This window comes from Apteryx rowi, unplaced genomic scaffold (genome assembly GCF_003343035.1).
Source record: "Apteryx rowi isolate R43461 unplaced genomic scaffold, aptRow1 scaffold_139, whole genome shotgun sequence".
Lineage (NCBI taxonomy): Eukaryota > Metazoa > Chordata > Aves > Apterygiformes > Apterygidae > Apteryx > Apteryx rowi.
In genome coordinates this window covers 387,098-410,281 of record NW_020447630.1, presented here as the reverse complement: position 1 = coordinate 410,281, position 23,184 = coordinate 387,098, and the positions used below count along the sequence as shown (strand labels likewise).

General features: G+C 37.2%; 1 protein-coding gene across 5 annotated transcripts in view; it reads right to left on the bottom strand.

Annotated features, from left to right (window-relative positions):
* The window catches only part of COL4A3BP (collagen type IV alpha 3 binding protein), an 80,190-nt gene that overhangs the window by 2,223 nt on the left and 54,783 nt on the right, over positions 1-23,184 (bottom strand). The window contains exons 8-17 of one of the 5 annotated variants that reach the window (XM_026057428.1): positions 18,366-18,458; positions 13,919-14,005; positions 13,424-13,516; positions 12,761-12,838; positions 6,925-7,020; positions 6,164-6,296; positions 5,989-6,059; positions 4,462-4,590; positions 3,537-3,666; positions 1,817-1,953 (exon numbers count right to left, since the gene is read on the bottom strand). In XM_026057428.1, the coding sequence (XP_025913213.1) occupies positions 1,826-1,953; positions 3,537-3,666; positions 4,462-4,590; positions 5,989-6,059; positions 6,164-6,296; positions 6,925-7,020; positions 12,761-12,838; positions 13,424-13,516; positions 13,919-14,005; positions 18,366-18,458 (1,038 nt within the window). In that variant the 3' untranslated portion in view covers positions 1,817-1,825. Of the gene's footprint in view, positions 1-1,816; positions 1,954-2,037; positions 2,120-2,193; positions 3,436-3,536; positions 3,667-4,461; positions 4,591-5,329; positions 5,534-5,988; positions 6,060-6,163; positions 6,297-6,924; positions 7,021-12,760; positions 12,839-13,423; positions 13,517-13,918; positions 14,006-18,365; positions 18,459-23,184 lie in introns of those variants that run through there. The other 4 variants (XM_026057427.1, XM_026057425.1, XM_026057426.1 and 1 more) reach the window with 4 other exon arrangements.

Here is a 23,184-nt window from a genome sequence, read left to right as displayed (position 1 = left end):
TTAAAAATGTGAATCAGATATTAGAGGGATATTTGTTCCAGAAAGATCAAATGACTAAGACTTTTGGAGTTTGACATACTAAATAGAACCTAAAAACAGAGGTAGCCTGAAGTCATGTACAAAAAAGTGGTAAAAAACACATTTTCAGATCATGCTCTATTAGAACTACCAAATACTACTGTGCAGCTGAAATTCCATGGTTTGACACTACAGTTGTACATAATGGAATATATACTGCAAGGATCTACACACTGTCACAAAAAAACAAGCATCAAAGACTTAGTTAGCACAAAGGCTTATGTCTGACAAATTCAGATAGTCCACCAGGTGATGGGGAGATGCTTTTCTAATCTCCTGACACACAGAATCACAGAATGGTTGAGGTTGGAAGGGACCTCTGGAGATCATCTAGTCCAACTCCCCTGCTCAAGCAGGGTCACCTAGAGCACATTGCACAGGATCACGTCCAGGCGGGTTTTGAATATCTCTAGAGAAGAAGACTCCACAACCTCTCTGGGCAACCTCTTCCAGTGCTGTCACCCTCACAGTGAAAAAGTGTTTTCTCATGTTCAGATGGAACTTCATATGTTTCAGTTTGTGCCTGTTGCCTCTTGTCCTATTGCTGGGCACCACTGAAAAGAGTCTGGTCCCATCCTCTCGACACCCTCCCTTCAGATACTTGTACACGTTGATAAGATCTCCTCTCAGCCTTCTCTTCTCCAAGCTAAACAGGCCCAGCTCTCTCAGCCTTTCCTCATAGTGGAGATGCTCCAGTCCCCTAATCATCTTTGTAGCCCTTGGCTGGACTTGCTCCAGTAGTGCCACATCCCTCTTGTACTGGGGAGCCCAGAACTGGACGCAGTGCTCCAGATGTGGCCTCCCCAGGGCTGAGTAGAGGGGGAGAATCACCTCCCTCGACCTGCTGGCAACACTCTTCCTGATGCACCCCAGGATGCCATTGGCCTTCTTGGCCACAAGGGCACATTGCTGCCTCATGCTTAACTTCGTGTCCACCAGCACTCCCAGGTCCTTCTCCGCAGAGCTGCTTTCCAGCAGGTCAACCCCCAACCTGTACTGGTGMMTGGGGTTWTTCCTCCCYAGGTGCAGGACCCTGCACTTGCCTTTGTTGAACTTCATGAGGTTCCTCTCYGCCCACCTCTCCAGCCTGTCCAGGTCTCTCTGAATGGCAGCACAGCCCTCTGGGGTATCCGCCACTCCTCCCAGTTTTGTATCGTCAGCAAACTTGCTGAGGGTGCACTCTGTGCCTTCATCCAGGTCATTGATGAAGAAGTTGAACAAGACTGGACCCAGTACTGACCCCTGGGGGACACTGCTAGCTACAGGCCGCCAACTAGACTCTGCACCACTGATCACAGCCCTCTGAGCTCTGCCATTCAGCCAGTATTTAGCTACCATCATTTAATTTTTAAATATTAAAATCATTTTAGATTAGTCCAATGACACAGACCATTGAAATACATCCACAGACTTCAGAAAGCATCTGTAAATTCCTTTTCTTTATTGGGCCCACCAGAAAGACTGAAAATGTAAGACAGTATTTTAAATACTCCAGTGATTGAATTTCTCTTCTGTCAGAAAAGGCTCCACTATTAATCAAAATCCTAAATCAAAATTATTCTGTTAATATAAAAGAATGCTTTGGCCTTCATAATATTTTATCAGATGCTTGACCACAGAATTGAAAATATGCATTAAATTCATGCTAATGGTGATAAGATTTCTAGATCAGATTCCTTTATTTGGCCTTAAGCATTTACAGCAGTGAAGCAAGAAAAGAAAAAAAATTAATGCATACCTGCTAATACTAGAATAAAATAGGCTTTCCTGCCGTTTTCTCTTGCACATATGATGTAAAACGCTTCAAGAACTTGGGATATTCTCGTTTTGCCACTGCCCGTAACACTGATGCTGGCGCCCATCCTCCTGGGTTCACTAGAAGTAGACGTTAAACTGGATTTAAATTGTATTCCACAAACCATGTATATGGCCAAATCAGTAGGTGTATAATGTGACTACATTATGTCAGATTCCAACTCCAGACAAGCCTGGGGATTATACCAGAGAGGATAAGTGCTCCCACACAGAGTTCAGTCATCATCTGAAAAGCAGGGCAGCATTCAGGTTGCATGATTGTAAAAATAATAGGAGAGAGACATAGTGAGACACAGAAAATCCTATAAAAGCCAGAAAGAAAAATAACTTTATTCTTGCAATTCCCTTTCTGGAGTAACAGCAAAGAACAATCAACAGCAGATATATACATATTTTTTAAAAAGACCTTTGCAACTTGTAACACTTCCTACTATTTTAAAACCCAAGTTTAGTCCATTTTTATGGTGCCATTCTATTTAGAGAACATTAAAAACAATATTGAGTTGTGAGTCCTTGGAGAATGCCCAAATGGAAGATTATATTCCCTAAGTACTTCTAAGAAACAACAGGAAAAAGATTTGAGTTACTTATTTTAAGGAAAATGAAAGTCAACTTATTTTGTGCCAACTTCTCAGTAATCATTGCATTTGTCTGCAGAATTGCTTCAAGCCAGTATTTTATAAATTTGTAAAGCATTTTAAAGCAAAATTTGAACAGATTCTAAAATATGTTCAGATTCAGAGGTCAAATATTTTTCTGAAAGTTGCCACTTCTCATATAATCATAGTTCAAAATTTGATTTGTCAATGAAAAAATTTTTTTTTAACAATTTGGAAACATCTAAATAGAAACAAAAGCAGCTTACCCCAGAGTTTAACATCATACAGTATTATTTATGCAGGATTTATAACAAATTATATCACTACTATACAGAGGAAATGGTTACTGGAGCCATGAGAGTAATTGTTCAGACTTCCATTCTTTGTTAGGCCATGTAACAGGTGGTTAATAAAAATAAGCAGATGAGCTACCCTTAGAAATTTTTAGAATTTATTATATCCCAATATTCCAATATTATTAGTACATTTCTAAAGACTGTGTGAAGTAACAATACAGTTTGACATTGGATAATTTTGCAGTCAGTTATAAGGATTCTATCAGTTAAAAGAAATCAAGAAATATGAGGACTGGATTATAGAGCTTGCAAACATCTTCATACAAAATATATTTGTATCTTCTTAACATTGAGGGCAAGAATTGTATCTTTACTATCAGCAGCTTTTCAGCCTAACAGACTGAATCAGGGAAAGAACTTTACAGCAACAAATAAATAAAAAGCATACTATTACTGAAACCAAAATCTATGCCAAATCAACCCAGTTGCAGACATTTCTTCCTCCTCCCATCTCTCAAAAGGGGTTTTCAGGACCAAGCTACACACTGTTTTCATTTATTCCTCCTAGAATACCAATGAATGATTCCATTGATTGTTGTAGCACATGATTTCAAGTCTTTCTGAACATAAAGAACACAAATGCAATCCTACAAAAGTTTAAAAGAAAACTCCATCAACCTTTTTTTGCCAGCGCGGTCCCCAGAATTAGCATATACAGTGAATGCCATACTGCAAAAATTATACTTACCATTAGCTACATATGTAATCTTGCATAGGATATTGTCCCTGCTTATTTCCTTGTTCCCCTCTGGTGGGCTCACTAATGTCTGACAAATCATAGCAATATTTATTTTTGCACGGACACATCGATTGTTCAGCTGCCAAAGAATGAAATATTTAGTTAGCCCCAAACTAAGTTGATTTCAGCATAATCAATATTTTAATTTACTGTAAAGTTTAAGATACTCCAAAAGTCATGTTTCAGAGAGCTTGCATTCTAGCACTACATGGATGTAACATGAACATGAAGGAAAAGAAAGGTGCATTGTGAATAGGGAAAGGGTTAAAACAAAATGCCTGAACCTCAGATTCCTGTTTGCTTAGTACATGAATAATAAATTACTTCACTTATTATGACAAGTGAACAAGGACGCATTTAAAGAATGACATACTAGCATCTATAAATATCAGTTGGTAACTTTTGCATTATAAATAGGCAGTGGCATAGGAATAAGCACAGAAATACTTCAAAGAAAACAGTCACTGCTACTGTCTGACAGAAACAAGGCAGAACTGGGTAAGCTGAAGGTTTAACACATCTCATATCTGCATGGTTATACAAGCCTGTCCCTGTAACACTGTCTGACAATACTGAAGAGTTCTTTTATGGAATTAAATCAGTATAACCTCAATTCTTTTAAGCATTATCACATCTCCAGAAATTGTGCTTCCATTCTTCTGCAATACCCCAAATCAGCTGATTGCTGAGAAAAGGTAAAGCAGCTTTTGGCTCAGAACACCTTCATCAGGTCATTGTATCAACTGATTTAAACAAACTGTATTACTTCTCCTTAGAAGCTTTTTTTCTTACACTAGCATTGCAATAACATCATCACATAATAGAAAAATGGTATTTTAAAAGCAGAGCTTGACAGAATGAAAATGCCACTTACAGGAGCACTGTCATGTTCCACAGAGAAGTTGCACACAATCCACGTTTCGGGGTCGTTTTCACTGAACGCTGGTATCTTTCTGATGGCAGACAAATACAGCACATCCCTTTGAGAAGCAGGCCACACCCTCTGTGGAACAACAGTCCATTATAAGCTTGTCCAATTTTGCAAATTAAGTACCTGTCTACTACCATTTGATAAAGGAAAAACGGAATCATTATAAATAAGGTCAGTCATGTTATTTTTAAGAAAAAAAATGTTTAAGTTGCATGTGATTTTCAGATTTAAAACAGAAAACAGTTATTGTACAGATGCATACTAGGTTACATGGCTACATTTTATTTTAACACAAACTTAGTTTATAAAAAGTTTAAGGCAAAAGTTTAAAACCTTTGAAAGGCAAGGAGCCTAGCTGCAACAGCCATTTTCAGCAAACAGAAAGAGGCAGCTCCCCTACAATTTTCTCAACATCAGGTCTGCATTTTAATTCTTGTACCTGCTAGTTCAGTTTGTTGCTTAACTATAAGTAGATGTGTCTACAGTTAGAATGTCTCCATACACATACATACTGAGACAGAAAGAGAAACATTTTTAACAAGTATTTTTATAGAGCTATCACTTCAGAGAGACAGATATGGTAAACTGATATTATCAAGATAGAATGTTTCAGAAGTAATATGTCTGATAAAATAAGTTACAGAAACCATTTTCCTGATATTCTGGGTGGGGGGAGGGAAGGGAATCAGCCCTATCTAAATTTGACAACAACACTATAGAGTTCACACAACTGCTTTATTAAGAAAACCAAACAACAAAAAAAACAAAAAAAAACAAAAAAAACCCAACCCACCCAACAGCCTCCAGTTATGGCAGTTTTCAGGTACCTGTACTACTGGTGAAATGGTCCAAGAAAACAGTTTGTCTTAATATCTGAGTATACTAATACACAGCACCATGCAAGATTAAGGATGAGTCTGTATACTTCATAGCCAATTTTTTCTTGAACCCAACTGTTATGTTGCAATTGTTGGGTTACACTTTGAATGAGGATTTTGATAAAGATACACCAGAACTGGTTGATGGAAAAAAATAACACAAATTAAAAGAATAAATGTCTTATACCATTATATCAGCAAATATACCACTCGCAATGTGAATGCGTGTCAACAGCATGCATTATTGCAAACAAAACAAAAACACACGATAGTGTTACAAGTTTTTTTTCCTTGTAGTCAGCGTTGACTTATTATTTTAGATGACCCTGTTTTGTTGGCAGTGATATACTTAGAGATTAAAAAGAGTTCTCACCTGTTATTACAAGTTCTATCACATACACGCACAGCCAGTTACGCCATCAAACCAACTTCCAAAAATTGACAAAGTTCAATTTAATACAGAACTAGTTCTGAACTATTGTTTCAAACAGTATTTTAAGCTGTTACGTCACTGAAGTGTTTCATAATGCATTAGAACACCCATGCCTCAGATTGTCTCAGTAAGGGGTGTATATGGCTCAAGCGTTATTACCTTATGTGTCTGGTAAATGATGATTGCATTGTCAGCTAAAGTTTCCACAACATGGAAATTTTCAATTGTTGCTAAAAGAAAAAAAAATCCATCAGTAAACAAGTATGCAGACATTAGGTCAAGATTATAAACAATATGCTTACTGAGAAACAAAACATAAGAACCAATTCTTTACTTTCCCAGTCGTTACGAACATCCACATTCCAGAAGTAGTGGCAAACTTCATGCCCTGTTACACCTTTAACCGCATGTGTTGCCTTCAAAGGATCTAAAACTATTCCGTTCTCTTCCACCTCTCTTCTGTACACCTATGACCAAATACAAAGAAATGCAGAACAAAATGTCAAAACTGTTGGTATTTTAATTGTTTAAAATTTAATCAGCTAAAACAACAAAAACAAAGAAAAAACCACCCACACACTTACCTAGAAGACTAACACAAATAATTTGCCATGTCAGTGCGCCCTGGTAACTGCCAACATGGATGTTCTCACATGGCACTTCGCAACAAAGCGAGAGTGAGCCAGTATTTTGAGTCTCTTCTCCAAAAATGATTTAGCTACCTTATTTGCCACTAGGCACAAGGATCACCACAAATACTTACAGTAGAGTAAATGAAACAGTCACTTACTATCATATAATATTTCATATGAATTTATATGTCACTGATACCAAATTTTAAGTAGGAAAAAATAAGGAAGGAATCTGCAATGACAAAGCTCTTGCAAAAGTTAGATAGGATTCCGCATGATTGAATTGATTAGTGGCTGTAGCTYTTGTGGACTCCAGTCCTAACTTAAACAGCATTCTCAGAGAGAACTATTAACAGCATAACTTGCTGAGTGATAGTACTCAAAGAGGAAGAAAAAATATTTTTCTTAATAGCATACCATCTTATATCAGCTAAGCAAAGAAACAAAAGGTTAAACTATTTACCTTCATTTCTCCTTCTTCTACCACTAGCTGCCAATTGGCATCTCCTCCTACATCTTGTAAAGAATAAGTCATATGGTTTTGTACCATCTCTTCTACCTTTAAAGGAAAAAAAAGCACAAAATTTTAAAACATTCCTTACATTTTCTTAGACTGGAAACTGTACAGTACTGGAAACCACAACAAGTCAAGGCTTCACATCTTGTGCAGGAGCTGAACTTGAACAGAACTCTCTATCGAAAGTAAGAGCAAGCAGATACTTCTGGCATTCAGAAACAAAAAACAAAAAGCTTGATTCAGTTTCTGACTTTTCTTTATAGGTACTTCCTATCCTTCCTTTGTGGCTCTAAACTGTCGAAATTCACTACTTCCAGCTAGTGACCACTTTATTTCAAAATTTAAAAATTACTTTGCATCTCTAAATAGAATTATGATGCACCGCAAGATATGAAAGCCAACATTCAGTGAAGAGCATTTAGGAAGCTGCACAAAGGGCGAGAAAAGGACAGACCACCTAAAAATGTGAATACTATCAAAAACTTATATTGGAACCACAGTCATGAGCAAAGCATGCCCTACTCTGTTTCACCAGCATCTTTACACAGTTGCCCAGTGGAAAGAATTTAAGAACAGAAATGTTTACATTCCAAAAAATTAAGATGCAGAAACTCCATTATTTTAAAACATTTAAGTAGTTAGGTGGACAGCTGTGTGCTTTTCTTAAAGGTCAGGTATTTAATACATTTTAATCAAGCTATTTGAATAATTTATTTTTTATTCCATATAATCTACATGAAAGAGGTAGTAGGACAACAAAAAGATTTGCTTTAATCTACAATCTTATTCTATAATCTTATGTTTCTTTTGTTTCTCACTCCCCCCAATCCCCCTCACTATTTCCAAATCCTGCTCACAGCCAAATTTAGGTTTAGCACCCTAAAAAAGGAGGGAAGTAAGGTATCCACTCGCCATTTAACATTTACAAACACTGAAAACAATTTGATAACTTTTTTCCACCTACAAAACTTAAAAGGTAGGTGACTACTAGAAAACTTGTCACAACAAGTAAATCTGTGATTGTCACTAATTCCCTGAATTACTAGAAATGCTTTTTTGAATTAAAGAAAAAGCACTTAAAGCTTAGCTGACTGATGAATATGCTGATTAATCTAAGGAGCACACAATCACAAGATCAGTACCCTGAATCTGTAACTGCTTTTTGCACAACTTCAGAAAACATTTTATACATATACACAAACATACTAGGCTTCATAACATATAATACATTTAATTGAGCAAATAGTACAAGTAGAAAGCAAAACTAAGGAATATTTGATGACCTTTTCTAATATGATATGGAATTAAAAGATCTTATTTACATTTAATAGAAAGCAGTAACTTTGTTCATACTATACACCTTTTGGGCAACACATAAGACTAGGAAGAAAAAAGGTAATTGATCCAAGTCAAAATCCTCTAAGTATAACAAAGTAAAATATATTGGATGGAATCTTTATCTTATTTTAACTATGGATTTCTCTACAGAAACACAAGTAAAGAGTACAGAATTTTTTTTCCTGTTGCAGGGAAGGCTACAAACTAGGAAAACTTGCAAGACTTGTGTTTCTGCTCCTATAAAGGCCATCTTTTCCTGTTAGTTACTAAAAGGCTTCCTACAAAAGGTCTATTTTCTTTCTCAGGACACTATTATAGAACAGTCCAAGTGAGGTAAAAAGGTAGACTATTAAAAACTTCAATTCACTAGCACTAGGCCACACTTCTTTCAGAAGAGAATCCTCAGAATGCTCCTGAACTTCCCCTGCAATACCTTCAGGTCCCTATCTCTCTCCTCCCCCAGGTCTTAACCTTCTAAGGACACAGATCACTTTATGTTCATGTTTTGTATTTTGCCACTTTTGCTTTATGCTAAATGCAGCGGGAAGAGGGGAAGGGCAAGGAAAGAGCCGCAGGCACCCACAGCAGCATGTGCCAAACAGTTTAAAGCCTTTGGAATTTCTTAACAGTTGGCTCCCGAATTCCTCTGAAAACTCAAAAGGTGTTTTTAGTGTATGTTGATATTTTTTCCTCCCGGTCTTACTTTAGACAGTGAAGTTTCACTCCTGCTAATAAGACACACGATGCAGATCATCTTTCAGAGAGCTGCTCCTTAAGTTAGCAGAAATAGAGCAGGATCACCACTGCAACTTTTAGAGCAGAGCGACCACTTCATTCCACTAACAAAAGCAATTCTGTTTGACCAAGGAACCGCAGTGCCCACAGCTGGCTTGTGCATGCTGCCTGTCCAAACAGTAAGCAATTTACCCACAGATCACTGTCTGTCAGCCTGCATCTATTCCAGCTGCCACACTGGACACAGAGTCAAGATTCACAGCTGCTTTGCTGCTGGGTAGGACACACAATTCCCTCTAGGTTCCTGGCAGGCTGCAGGAACAGTCTGCAAATATGCTTGTATCCTCTGTCACGCAGGCTCAGTCTGCAACCTTAAGTGGGCAGACCTCCACTTAAAAGACCCTCAAACCAGCTCAAGCTGTTCAGAGAATTGATAGTCCTTTAAGAAATGAGAAAGTCATCTGCAAAACATCTGCAGAGTTTAAACCCAAACCTCTCACTCAGCTGACAAAGAAATCAGTATCTTTCTGAAGGCACCCTGAGGAAATAGCTCCCATCAGTATACATAAACAAAGTAATTGCTTTTAAGAACAGAATTTTTTACCTTACTGTCACATAATTACCTCCTTTTCCAAATATCCAAAAATAATGGAGTGCAATACCTGAATTGTCCTTCGCCCCATCGAAAAGATTAGATGGTCCTTCAACTAAAGAGGGTGAAGAACCCCAGGGAATTATCAGCCAGTGGCCAGCATTATAAAAGAATATTTCCTTTCTATTGAGGATTCCCCGGGGTGGGAGAGAGATGTCAAGAGGTTCAAAACAAGCTGCAAAGGTTTTACAAGAAGATTATAAAAGACTATTAAGCCTTTCAGGAATGAAACAAGTGACATAACAGAAGGGAGCTACATTTTCAAAAGCCTCATACTAAGTTCTCAGTGACTTTAGGATAGTACTCTTAAAACAGCTGAGGTTAATCTAATAAACAATGAAGCCAAGTGAATAGTGTCTTGGAACCTATAATGCCCCACAGCAAAATTAAGCACCTTGATAATATTCAGCTTCCTCAATAGCAAGTGAAGAAGCTAAGCTAAGCCATGAATCATTCACATATCCAGTCCATTTTTAAACCAGTACCCTGATTAATTCTCAGGGAGTCTGAATATTCCTTTGGGACTAGAAACTTCTCTAAACTGAAAATGCCAGGGTTACTCATACAGAAAGAAGTGCTCAAATCATTCCACTACTCCCTCTATCCCCCAAAACTTTTTCACAATCATCTCCTCTTCACAAAGTCCAAGTTGACAGTATGCGGTAACATTTCAGTACCTTCTCACACAAGAGATGGGAAGATACTGATCCAATTCAACAAGTTTCCACCATCTGAACCACATTTTTACTCCTATAGCAATCACAGTATTCCAGAGAAATCACAGAATAGCTATCCAACTTTTATTTGAGCTATTCAGGCACACACAGAGCTGTTGGGAGCCCCATGGCAATAGTTTCTACAGGAACTTTACTACTGTTTGTTCTGGAACATATAATCTAAGCTTCAGTTGCTAATGCCAAGTCTCTAATATTTATGCAAGGTATGAACAGATACCGAATCTTCTGAAGGAGATACTGAAGCTCATTGTAGCTGGTCATCATATTGGTATCTTGATCAGAGAAATCTCTTCCATCTCAGGAAAGATGACTGAAGATGTTCCAAACTATGGTAAAAATGCACACTCTCAGGAAGACCCCTTTAGCAGGAAGATCTTGCCTACAGTGGTACCTCAGCAATCAAGCATGTTTATGCTTCTCAATTTTAAAAACAAAGCTGCAAGTTTCCACTTGATCTTTTACTGATACTGAAATTCCCTTGCTATGAATGAAGTCTAGAAATGAGTCCCATTTATTCAGAATCAAGACATCAGACATTCATTTGCCTTCGGAAAAGTCAAATCTTGAGCCTGGGGATGGATGTTGGTTTCATATTATCAGGTCTACAGCAGGTTGTCACCAAGAGAAGGTACTCTGTTTTTCCCCCTTCAAGCCCCCGTTGTCTTTCATTGCCTGCTCACCAGCACTGAGGCTCCAGAGCAAGTGGACTGATTTGTTGATCCAAGAGAAATCTATTCAAGGGTGCAGGGGAAGAAGGTGAAGCGAGTAGTTTTCTATAAATTAACAAGATCACCTTTTCTGCAATGAGTCTATTAACTTGAAACTGCATCCTAAGGCACTGGGTAGTCACTTCAATTTAGTATAAGCCATGCAGAGCTGAAGAGCGAGAGCTTGACTCCACACTCCAGTCCATTTAACTCTGATCCTTATCTTTAACCTGAATTTGCATTCTTGTGATGACGACCTGGTCAACTTCAGACTTATTTTTGACGGCTAGTATTACAGTAACACTAGTGCTCCAATATTCAAATTTACCATATGTATGCACAAATGCTATCACAAGCATAAAAGGCAAAAATGAGAAGGCCTGCACACTTTAGCAGAGTTTCCCTTCAACTGAACTAGCCATGTACTCACAGCCTGATAGGCATCCAGTTTCTATCTTTGGAATCAGAGCTGCTATTGCTTGACATGCCCGTCCACCCATTCCCCTCCAAAAAACCCTTGAAATACTAACTTGCCTACTTGCAGTCCAGTCAGTGCCTCAGTGTTTTGTAATACAACCTGCATACTTTTTGCCTTGCTGCAAGTCAAAATTCTAGAGATGTAACTGATTGCAATAGGACAAGGCAAATGTTGGGATTTCAGTCCAAAGAGCAAGTCATTAAATGTTAGGCTTCTGCTCAAAGCCGAGAGTAAAACCAACAGGTGGTATGATGCCAGGCTCCGTTAGTCAGAGAGTCCATTCATTTTATTTGAAAAAGCAGGTTGTTTAGTGTTAGTAAACAGCTTCCAACAGAACCAAATTACAAATTTCAGATCAAAGTCCAGTTCTCTACTTAACAAGAACATATAGACCACAGCAGAAGGAACAGCAGCAATGCTATGTCTGAACATTTTTTTGAGACTAAGGAGCAGACCCATGAATCCACCTGTCTAGTCCAACTTTATAAACTATAATCTTCAGAGCAAGCACAAAGTAATTTTGTGCATTAACAGAATGGCACAAGGACTACATTCCCTTATTCAGGATGTCAGGCTAACTTTCTGAAGGATAAGTGAATATATTCAAACTCTTCAGTAAGCTCTCATACCTTCAATCTTGTTTAAGATGCATTATAATGACCTTGCAGTACTAAGACTAGTTGTAGACGTAAAAACAATACTACTGAACCTTAACATTTAGTATCTTAACGTCATTACAAGTGATACAGAAAAAAGCTAAAAGATAAAGTTATACCTTTGATTGATTTAAAAGCAAGAAAAAAATATTTAAAGCCTATCTCCATCCCACACAAAACAGGTGTTATTCTACTTTTATAATAATCAGAAATGCAGATTAAGTGTTATGCATTTTTATTAAAGCTACTGAAATCAATTCAACAGTCTCACAAGATTTGGACCTCTGCAGGAGTGATATGCATGCAAGCAGAAGGTAAAAGAGACAACCATTTAGTATAGGAATAGAGAACTCCTTTGTTTGTCTCAGTGTACTAGTTTAAAGCAAGCAGTGATTTATGTAACAACAACCCAGGTTCTAGAGAAGAGGATGAAATACAGCAAAGATATGCAACCCCCACTCTACATATTCATACAGTACCTGGGTGCTGAATCTGTGAACATCATCAGAGGCACTGACTAGATCAATGGAAGACATGGAGGAAGAGCGACTATAGGGCTACCAGAGACAGACAAAGAAAAAACCAAGTAATCAGAACAAAGGCACAACAGAGCATTCAGTACCAACTTCCAAGCACAAGATAATGAAGAAAAGGAAAACAAAAGCACCATAAGCAGCAAGCACAGCAGCAAATGCTGATTTCATGCACCTATTATGTATTATACTCCCAGTGTAGCCTTGAGAGGAGTGTAGTGTTTCCAGTAACACTAAAAAATGTCAACTGATTCTGATATAAGTAACTAGATTTTTTCTAGTTTATTCAGCTCAATAAATTTTGTTGAAGGTATCTTAAATACACTATCAAGTTAGCACATTGGTTTTTCTTTTTTATTTAATATCTCAAACTGACAAACTTGATACAAGTCAGGAGTATTCTAAATAGCTACTCAGATCAATATTTTTGGAGCCAAGAGAGAAAACAGTCCTTCTCCAGTTCTGGATACTTCAATTAAAAAATGAGTAACCTATTAAAAGTTACTAGAAACATCTACAAATTTAATCTCACCTACCCATACAAAATATTAAAAAATTAGAAATATCATAAGTCAGCCCATTACTCTGAGATGATGGGAAACATCTTACCTTCTGGACGAATCTATGAGTCCCCACAGCAGAATATGCATCTCCAGAAGGTAAGGACACTGGCCAATGTAATCTGACCTTTTCACTTTGAGACTGCAATGAGATGGGTTTAGTTATTAGTAATTAGCTGTTCAGGGCAATAACCAGATTTTGAGAAATACCTGCAGTATTCAACATTTTTATTTACATATTTGTATCACTTTCAAAGATGAGTTTTATAGAGGATTCATACATACTTATATATTTAGGAATCAGAAACCAGACACATTTAAATAAGTTAATATTTATACTGCCCTTTTCTATAAAAGTTGTGAACTCATTTTCTCAAAATTAGTATTAAGCAAAAATATTTAACAGTACAAATATTAAGAACTGAAATATGCTTATAAGTGTCAGTATAAAGCATCTGGAGTTTTAGGAGTTGCATCCCAGGAGAATTTAATAGAAATCATGCATGAAATACCTGCCATTAACACGTTTTTCAAGTATCAGTACCTGTTCTTCCATTTTATCTTGTCTATCGAGGGCAGCTTCAACAGCGTCAAAAAATTCTTCTTCATTAATCAGACTATTAGGACCCTCCTAGACCATAAGAAACAAAATTAGTTCAAAATTCAGAAGACATGAGAGTTTAATATTAAAAAAATATCCATCAAGTATATAACTGATTGAAGGACATTTCTCCATAGATCTCAAGTCTTTTAACCAACATTCTTAGGTTACAAGTTCATCTGAAAACCCTACTTGTTAAAAAAAAGATATTCCTATTCTGTAAGTGTAATTTAGGGGTAGCTATATTAACAAGCAAAAAAAATTTCCAGACACTGAGGACTGAAGAACAAAGTCCATATACTTTGCCCACAGATTTAGGTTTTAATTATACATCTTCTCTTGTGTTAACATGTTTACATTTCTGTCACACTGTAAACATTTTAATTGTGTAAATTAGACTTCCTTGCGAATATTCCAGTGCCTTAGGTGGATTTCAGATATGCGCATGACATGACAGTATGAAATCCTGGGGATCTCTTTATTGAGAATTCTTGGAAAGAGTGTTTAACACTAAACCAGCAGGCAGAGTTGAGTCAACTACTACTAAAAACTCAAGACTAATATGTAAAATGGCAACTTAAACAAGTTTGCAGCATTGACTATTGTAAGACAGACTATGGTCTCACAAAATTTAAAAAGATTTTTTAAATTAAATTTTAAAAGTGCTTTATAACAGCGAGAAGCAGAAATTTCTTTGTAGTTAATATTGACACTAGCTCTCAAAGGTTTAACTTTCAATTCTTCTATTTTTTTTAAGGTTTTTAATATTCTGCCTGCTATGTCTTAATCTTAGAATGTTTGACTGAAAATCATTTTCCACGAAAATTTTGAGTTACAGTATGTAATTCCAACATGGTTTCCACTCCCTTACACACTTAGCTTTACAGTAGTCACTCTTGCAAAGAACAAATTTAACTAAGCAGGCAGCTGTTTATAGAAGGTTTTTAAAAAAAATTCACAGCTAACACTACTCAGAGATATTCAGAAACCATTTAGACCCTTTAGAAGCTTTTTAATTCTAGCTACACAACTGAGGCAGCTGCTGGGCATTATGTACCAAGCTGGGAGACTGGAAGGTGACAGTGCACCAGGATGAGGGAAATAGATGCAAGAAGGGGAAGATGGTGTTTGTTCCACAGTCCGGGAGCTCTAGAAGAAGGGAAATACGCAGGTAGACAGGAAATACTAATGGTAGGATGAAAAAATATAAAGGAAACCTGGGGATCAATGTAAGGAATTGAGGGAGGAAAAGAGAGGCACAGGGGAGAACCGACATCATAACAATGGGGAACAGAAACAGAAAACACCACACTGAATGCAGACAAGTATCTGCAGAGACAGCAGGTTCCAAGTTTTCCATCTAGAAATAAGAACTTCCCCATTTCCTCATTTTGGACACTACGGTTCTCTATTTTGGGAAGACAGACCTCAGGCAGTCGTTAAACAGACTGTTCTGTTACCACTTGAGCATAGCTCTACCTTGGCTAGGCTAAAATCTCTCATGCCTCCAATCCTTTCCCTACAGACACTAATACACTGTTTTGGGGCTCACAACAGGATAAAAAAGAAACACGCAACAACAAGAACATATATAGATGAAAGTGTTCCATAGGGTACATAATCAAAAAAACTGAAAATGTATCAAGATATCCCTAGAACATGGATCAACTTAAAACCTTCCTCAACATACTCACATTCAGAGGTGGTATAGATGTTTTCTGCTTTTGTAACTGTTCATTCAAAAAGAAAGCTATTTCCAATACAGATGGTTACAGAAATGATTTAAAACTGGAAGTCAAGTGTAAATTGCTGATGGGAGACCTGCTTACATTTTTGGCAGCCTGAAACAATAGCTGAAAGTGTGAACTGCTCTTCATCGCAGTTAGGACATTCAGATTCTCTCTGTGGCCACAGAGTCTGCATTTCCCTAAAATGCCAACAAGGATGGAACATACGTGGTTACCCTGACTGCAAGAGGCAGCAATTTCTCTGTCCGCACCTATTTTGTTACCATCTTCCCCTTAAAGTAGGTTTTTAACTTAATTACCTTTGTAGGCCTATTTAATGAACACTCTTCTTCTGTTCCCTACTCTTTGTCAAATGAAATGCCACCTTACATCTGGAAGACTGATCAAAATATTTACCAAAATGCTTGTCAGTTAGCACAGTGTTTTAAAGGAACCAGAACAGCTGGGGTAGTATTTAATGCCAAAGGATTCAGGCCCCAAAAAACCAGAGTGTATCTGGAGGACAATCAGCTATCGTACATGAAAGAAACTCCATGAATTGCAAGTGAAGTTGTGATTTTTATTTAAAAAAAAAAGCACACATGCACACAAACTTTGTATATGTGAATGCCGTCTCAGCAACAATATTGGGTTTCCTGTGAACAGCAAGAACAGGAGAGCTTCTGAAACAATGAAACTAAGATTTGAGATAAAAGGACATCAAAATTGTTTAGTAACTTTACAGAATAATTTCCCTCTCAGATTGAGAGAATGACTCAGTCAACTGAAAGAAGCATATCAGTGCTGTCAATATTTGGGAAGGTGCTATTCAGAAGTATTTAAAAAAGCAAGTATTTAATGGGTATGAAGACTACAAAACTAAATTAGAACCTGAGGCTACAGAAAATGAAAACATAAGCAAAGTAAACACAGTGCATGTTTATTTGCTGCTCAGTTTCAGAATCAAGAGCCCTACGTGTCAGAAGTTATTCTCCAAAGTGAAGTTGGCTTACAGATGACAACAACTGGAATAGTGAAAGAATAAAAGCAGCAAAGATCTCCTTGTCCAATAAGGACACCTCTAAATATTTTTCTCCAAAAGAAAGATATTATATTTTTAAGCGGGAAGATAAAGACAACCCCCTACTATAAGCCTAATCTGTAGTTATGCAGATTTTAGGGGCAGAGTTACAGTATCCTTGAAGAGATTTTTAAAAGCTCAGATACTTATTAGAAGCTTCGTTTCCGCACACTGTATGACCCCTTGTCTCATATGAGAGATGTTGTTAGCTGTATCAGATTTACACAGTCGTTAGCAAGATTCTCTGCTCTCTATTTTATTTTCAAAGCAACTGAATCAAACCAAAGAACTTAAATATTCAGACAGATCATTACTTAAGAAAAAAAAATGAAGTGAAACTTAGGCTATACATCCTTCTTGACTCTCATATTGCCAGTCATAATAAAACCAGCATTCTGTATTATAAAGCAAAAAAGGTAGGCAGAAGTGATTTTGAACTAGGTTTAATCTATCAAAGTAACTTACAGTACATTTTCAGTCTCTTTTGTAGAGATTCTTTTGACAATTACTGCCTAAGTTGTTTACAAATTTCAGAATTTCACTAAAAACTAGAGTAGTTAGATGTTGTAGCAAAAGGAATTTCCGCTTTAATTCCTCTAAATTTTAACTCCCATGAAGAAATCACTGCATGTATTTCATACAGAGATCAGTTAAGTGTTCCTATTCTGGAGCTGAAACTTCAGATACTTTGACGGAGTAAAGAATTCATCAGAAAAACAGGTCATCTTCTGCCACTATTGCCTCATTGGCTAACATAAGGGTCATATTTGGGGTTGACATGAAAAGGCAACAACCTCAAACTAAAACATGTCATGCCCAGCTACTTAGGGAGCTCATAATGAGGTGGACAAAGCTGAACTTGCTAACCATCTTTGCCTTTTCTTTTAGAGTGGTGCCTCAGTCACAGCAGACAACCTAAGCTCAAATATCTATTCTATCTATTTCTCAGGTTATGATTTGTAAGAACACGTTCAATTGTCTTAGAAATGCTTACAAATTAGTCAAACTGCATTACAGGTGCATTAGCTCATATTATTCTTCAGAAGGCTGTTTAAATGTCTCAGAATTTGACTAAATACATAACTGAGGAAAAAGTTGCTGAAATAAGCAATTTAAGTGAAGCAGAACCAAAAAAACATTGAATTTATCAACTCATTTAAAGTGACAATGGCAAGTTAAAAGCAGTTTAAGTTAAACTTCACATTCGAGGACTGCCTCTGCAGTCAAGATTTTGGATTTCATATCTGTACAGCTGATCCATTCAATACAGAAAGCATGAAACTGTTTGTATATTAGCACTATCAAGTGTATAAAAAACATACCAGAAATATTTGCAAGCAAAATGTTCTAGACAAAAGCAGAATATGAAATCTGAGGTGAAGACAGACCCTTTCATTCTCAAAAGATTTAAGGATTGAGATTCTTCATCCAGTTTCCAAGATGGAAAAAAAGGAATGGCATAAACATATATCACTTGCACAAGCCAAACACCCCAGCTTACACACATACACATATCACTTTGAGAAACAAACCAAACTTTAAAAGCCTTAAGGTTCTCAATTTTCAAAAGCACAACTTGTACCTCATAGTCCGGCCCTCCAAAATGGGACTTCTTCTTCAGTTCTGTCACAGCATTTTTGTACGCTTCTTCTACTCTTCTCCTTTTCTCAATCTCCTGTAAAATTACATGAGCATTTGAGGCAGGTAGAATGAATCAACTGGTAATAGTAAGTATGCCAATAAATGGATATGTTTCTTTCTTCCACGTAAAGTTTGCAAGGCTGCTAGATTTCCTGCTTTTTTACTTTCATTTGCATACACGTATTATGTGTTTGTATTATATATACACACATATATAATATAAAGCTTAAGTAGTTACCTACCTTGGGAATACCTTCTTTAAGTCATATGGAAAACAATAAACCAGCAAGCAGAAACTGCTATTCAGCTTAAACATAGCTATTCCTGGTTTGTTGAGGGTCAGACTGTGTCTGATTGACAGTTTACATAAACCTCCCTGACATAGATGCTTGGGCATGGAGAGAATAGCAAGACTGGTAAAAAGCTAACTTGTTGAATAACGTGAGATAATGAGTCATAGCATGTAAGCCTGCATCTATAATTAGCTTGCATAGGATCCACGTGAATCATTTCATGAACTCCATGCAGAGACTATGAACCCAACATCCTTCTCCCCTAACAGGTGTGTGTGACTGTACTAGAGCCACCAGCGCCTGTGCCGTTGTGCATTTCAAATAAAGCAGTAGTTATGCTGGAAAGAGACTGAGATTTCCTCCCTGAACTCTACACAGCACCACATGTTCCCAGAGAACAGGTATAAACACTTCTGTAATTCCTCGGCCTCACAGCTTTAGCACATGAGATGGTTCTGTTCCTTTTCAGAACCACTTTCAGGTGGAAGAAAGTGTTAAGTCTCACAGGTGGCAACTGGACACTGCACATTACTACTTGCAGATACGGATACAATTATTCAGCAACTGAGTTTCAACTTGAAAGATTTGGTGGAAAACTCTGTTAAAACACACTAACAGGCTTGATTTACCACTGGGAATTCAGTCACATTCACTTTGAAACAGGTACTTTAAGCTTTTCTTTAGGAACTGGAAAGTAAAAAACAACAATTGTCCTGTGTTGTAAAGGAAAATAGTATAGTTTTCCACAGGAAAAGCCTTAGAAAAAAGCAGCACTTGGAGATAAAAATCAAGATTGCCATTATCTGTGAATGTAGGCTTTCCCTTCTGAAATACTATCAAACAGGCTCTACCTGTTAACACTTAAGTTTCAGAAAAATTTGCAAGTTTCCCTAGTTTGAAAGTAACCAGAGAGCCCTGAAGATGTTCAGGGCATCACTAGAGTGTAAGTCATGAAGAGAAAGCACAGAAGCTTCACCAGGACACTCTGAATACAAATCACACTTTCTGTACTTCAATTTGCCAGTTACTGATAATTCAGATGTGTGTCAAAAGACAACTCTTCACTCCAAATCTGCCAGCTCCTGTTGGCAACAACATTAAATAATGCAGAAAATGAGAAATTGTTTGAATGCACAGCAGAAAAATTACTAATATATTAAAACTTTGGAGTATCTAATGAGACATTTTAGTTACAAATGTCAAAAGTGGACAAAACAAACCCCTTACTAAACATGTTAATCTTAAGGTAAAAGTTAATTTTCAGAAAATAAGTTCATATGTAAATATTAATTAGTAAGACCAAAGGAAACAAGAACTACAGTCCTGGGGCTAAGGGGTTTGTTACAAATTTAACAACAGACCAGAAACTGGAGATTAAATGGTTTCCCTGTTTATCCCTTTTCTTTAAGGAAGCTCAACTTCAAAATACATTGAAGAGGCTCATATTGAAAATTTCACTGCACTGGAACAACAGAAAACCCAAGCTCGTGATCAGATTCATTCCTACTTAACAGCTAGGAAGAAAAGATCCAAACCAAAGCTGTAGCTACTGGTGGATTAATTACATACTTTTGTATTAATGTTATTCTTGTCTCTGTTTTAGTAATAGAGTGATTGTAATTTCAGAATTTATATTTAGTTTAAGTGCACTATTTAAGTACCCTCTTTCAAAATTAAGAGATGCTTCTACAATGAGTTTTTTTCAGAGGTTCAGAAATCAGGCTTCCAACCTTTAGAATGTAATTTAAAAGCCATTCCTGTTCATGTATTTACAAAAAAGTCTGTTTCTAGAGAAAGATACCCACTCTTCCTAGCACTGTACCCATCTCATTTCAAACTGTAGTCACCTCTGGATTCAACAAGCTCTGCTGAACTTGAGCTTCTTTAATATTAGAGACATTTTAAGAGAGTTATAATTGAAATTATATTTTCAAGTTCAGCAGACAGATAAATCTAAGATGTATCTTTAGATTAACTCAGCCCTCTACAAGATGGGGCCTATACGGGATAGCCCCGATGCCATACGAGGTAGTAAGACTCTTGCTAATCATAGTTACGCTTTGCTGTTAGATAAAACGCAGCTTTGAAGCTACTGGGGTGAGAAAGCTGGAGAGGAAAGGCAAGGCAAAGGGCTCTATTACAACAGAACCCACACTACTTCCAAAAGGGTCAGCAATTTTAGCCCCTGACACTATTTGCCTAGTGACAAGCCTGCACAGAACGAACCCTGAAGAGGGAATCTGCTGACAGACCAAGGACAAACTTGGCTGCTCCCTTTGACTCCTCTAGCTGGTCTTTCACAGGTACTGAACACAAAATTACAAGGGCTCAAAAAACCCTCCTATCTTAGCTAGAACATAAACACAAAACAGCTGCCCCATTTCAGACAGTTTTCCCTCTAATACCTCTCAGAGAAGGTATTCTTAAACAGAATTATCTGACAATATTTACTTCCTTTTCAGAGCAGTATGAACTCCAAGAGTACAAAGATCAACACCCTTCTCCGCCTACATTTATGAGATGACAGAGCAATGGCTTTTGCCCATGCCCACAGTTACACAGAAGAGAATTTTACAAACATATTTAGCCACTAAACAACAAGAAACAAACTAAAGACTCACAACTAAAGTGAAATAATGTTAGTAGAGCTCTAAATACAGAGAAGTGTTGTCTTTAAATTTTATATTAGTCCTATCAAAATCACCTCTTCTAAAAGGCTAGCAATTAAGGGAGTCCAAAAGAAAATTTATTTTATATTAGAATTACATTACTTTGCCATGTGTGCCACAAACACCAAAACATCATTGACAAATAAAACTTAAACTTGCAAGTCTACCAAAGCAAAGTCTTAACACCTCCAAGTTTTGAGAAGCTTTTGTAAGCTGTAAAAATTTTCTGTAAAAATCCAAGTGCTAACAAGCTTATGACCTCCTTTAAAATATATTTGCTCATGTTTTATGAGGTATTATATTCACATGAGACCTGAAGTGAAATTCAGTTTTAAGTTTGTTAAATAGTTGAAGCTATACCCAAGTACTTTAAAGTTCACAGGTAAAGAAACATCTGTGAAAAAAACCACACCTGACAAACATTTTAAAACATTTTAAACTATGCATAAGACAAATTTACTTCATCCATGCTCTAAGCAAAGTCCTACCAACAAGAGGGAACAGTGTTTGTTCAGCTCAGGAGAGAAGACTTTGGGGTGGGAGGACACCTAATAGCAGCCTTTCAAGTCCTCCGAGGAGGTCATCAAGAAGACTGAGCCTGGCTCTTCCCAGCAGTCCATGGTAGGAGGATGTAAAACAACAGGCAGACATTGAAAACAAGAGTGGTTCTGACTAGATATAAAGAAAAACTTCTTCATCATGAAGACAGGTAAGCAGTGGAACAGGTTGCCCAGAAAGGCTGTGCAGTCTCCAGCCTTAACAGTTTGAGACCAGACTCAAAGCCCTGACCAACCTGGCCTGATCTCATGAGCTGCCCCTGCTTTGAGCAGGAGGTTGGACTAGAGACCTCTTGAGATCCCTTCCAACCTGAATGATCCTCTGATCCTGTGAACAAACTTCTCGGTCCTGGATCTGCTCTTCCAACTACTAGATGCAGCAGTGACAGATTAAGTATTGACAAAGTAGCAATGTAGCTAGATAGGACTGAGACTTTGACACACTGACAAAAAAAAAAGAATAGCCAGGAAACAGGGACAAGGATTCAAATGTGGATATATTTCTTCCAACTGCCTTCATTCTTTCAATTTTGCATGCTATTAACACACATGCAGTAAGAGCTGCAGCATGATATACACCATGTGGAAACATGTTAAATTAAAACCAAGAGACAAGAGCAGCTAAAGGACTGCCCAGAACACTAGCCCGTGATGGCAGGATTCTAGAAGTCAAAGCCTGAAGCGCAGCCTCACCATGCTTCCAGCCATCTCATCTGAAGAGAGAAAACACTGCTCCTTTTGAGCTACTGTAGTGGTTGAGTAAGCTTAGCATGAACTATCACTGCTATTAGAACAGAGATTACAAAGCCACACACCTAAAAACACCCCAACCAGTTAATTTCTTAAAGCTAATAAGTTTACATTAATTTCAGTGAAATAAAACATCTTATTTTAAACAGACCTTTACAGTTAGAATTGATTGTTCCTCAGTATTGTCACCATCTCTTATGATTAAAGCATTTCAGAGATTTGTACATCACTTTGCAAGCTCGGTAGTTAAGTCTCTTTTAGAAGGCTGCAAGCATTATGCTTATTACTATGGAATACTGTCAGGTTCTTTATAGATATAAAAGACAGGAATACTATCTGAACAAGGGAAAAGAAAGAATAATGAATAATGCTACTATATCACCAACAGCCAAAATGAGACTTTAATATTTTATAGGAGTAAATAAGAGTACCTAAAAGTAATACTGTACATAAAAATAAAAGCAATACCTGAAGTAGAAAGATTAAAGAAC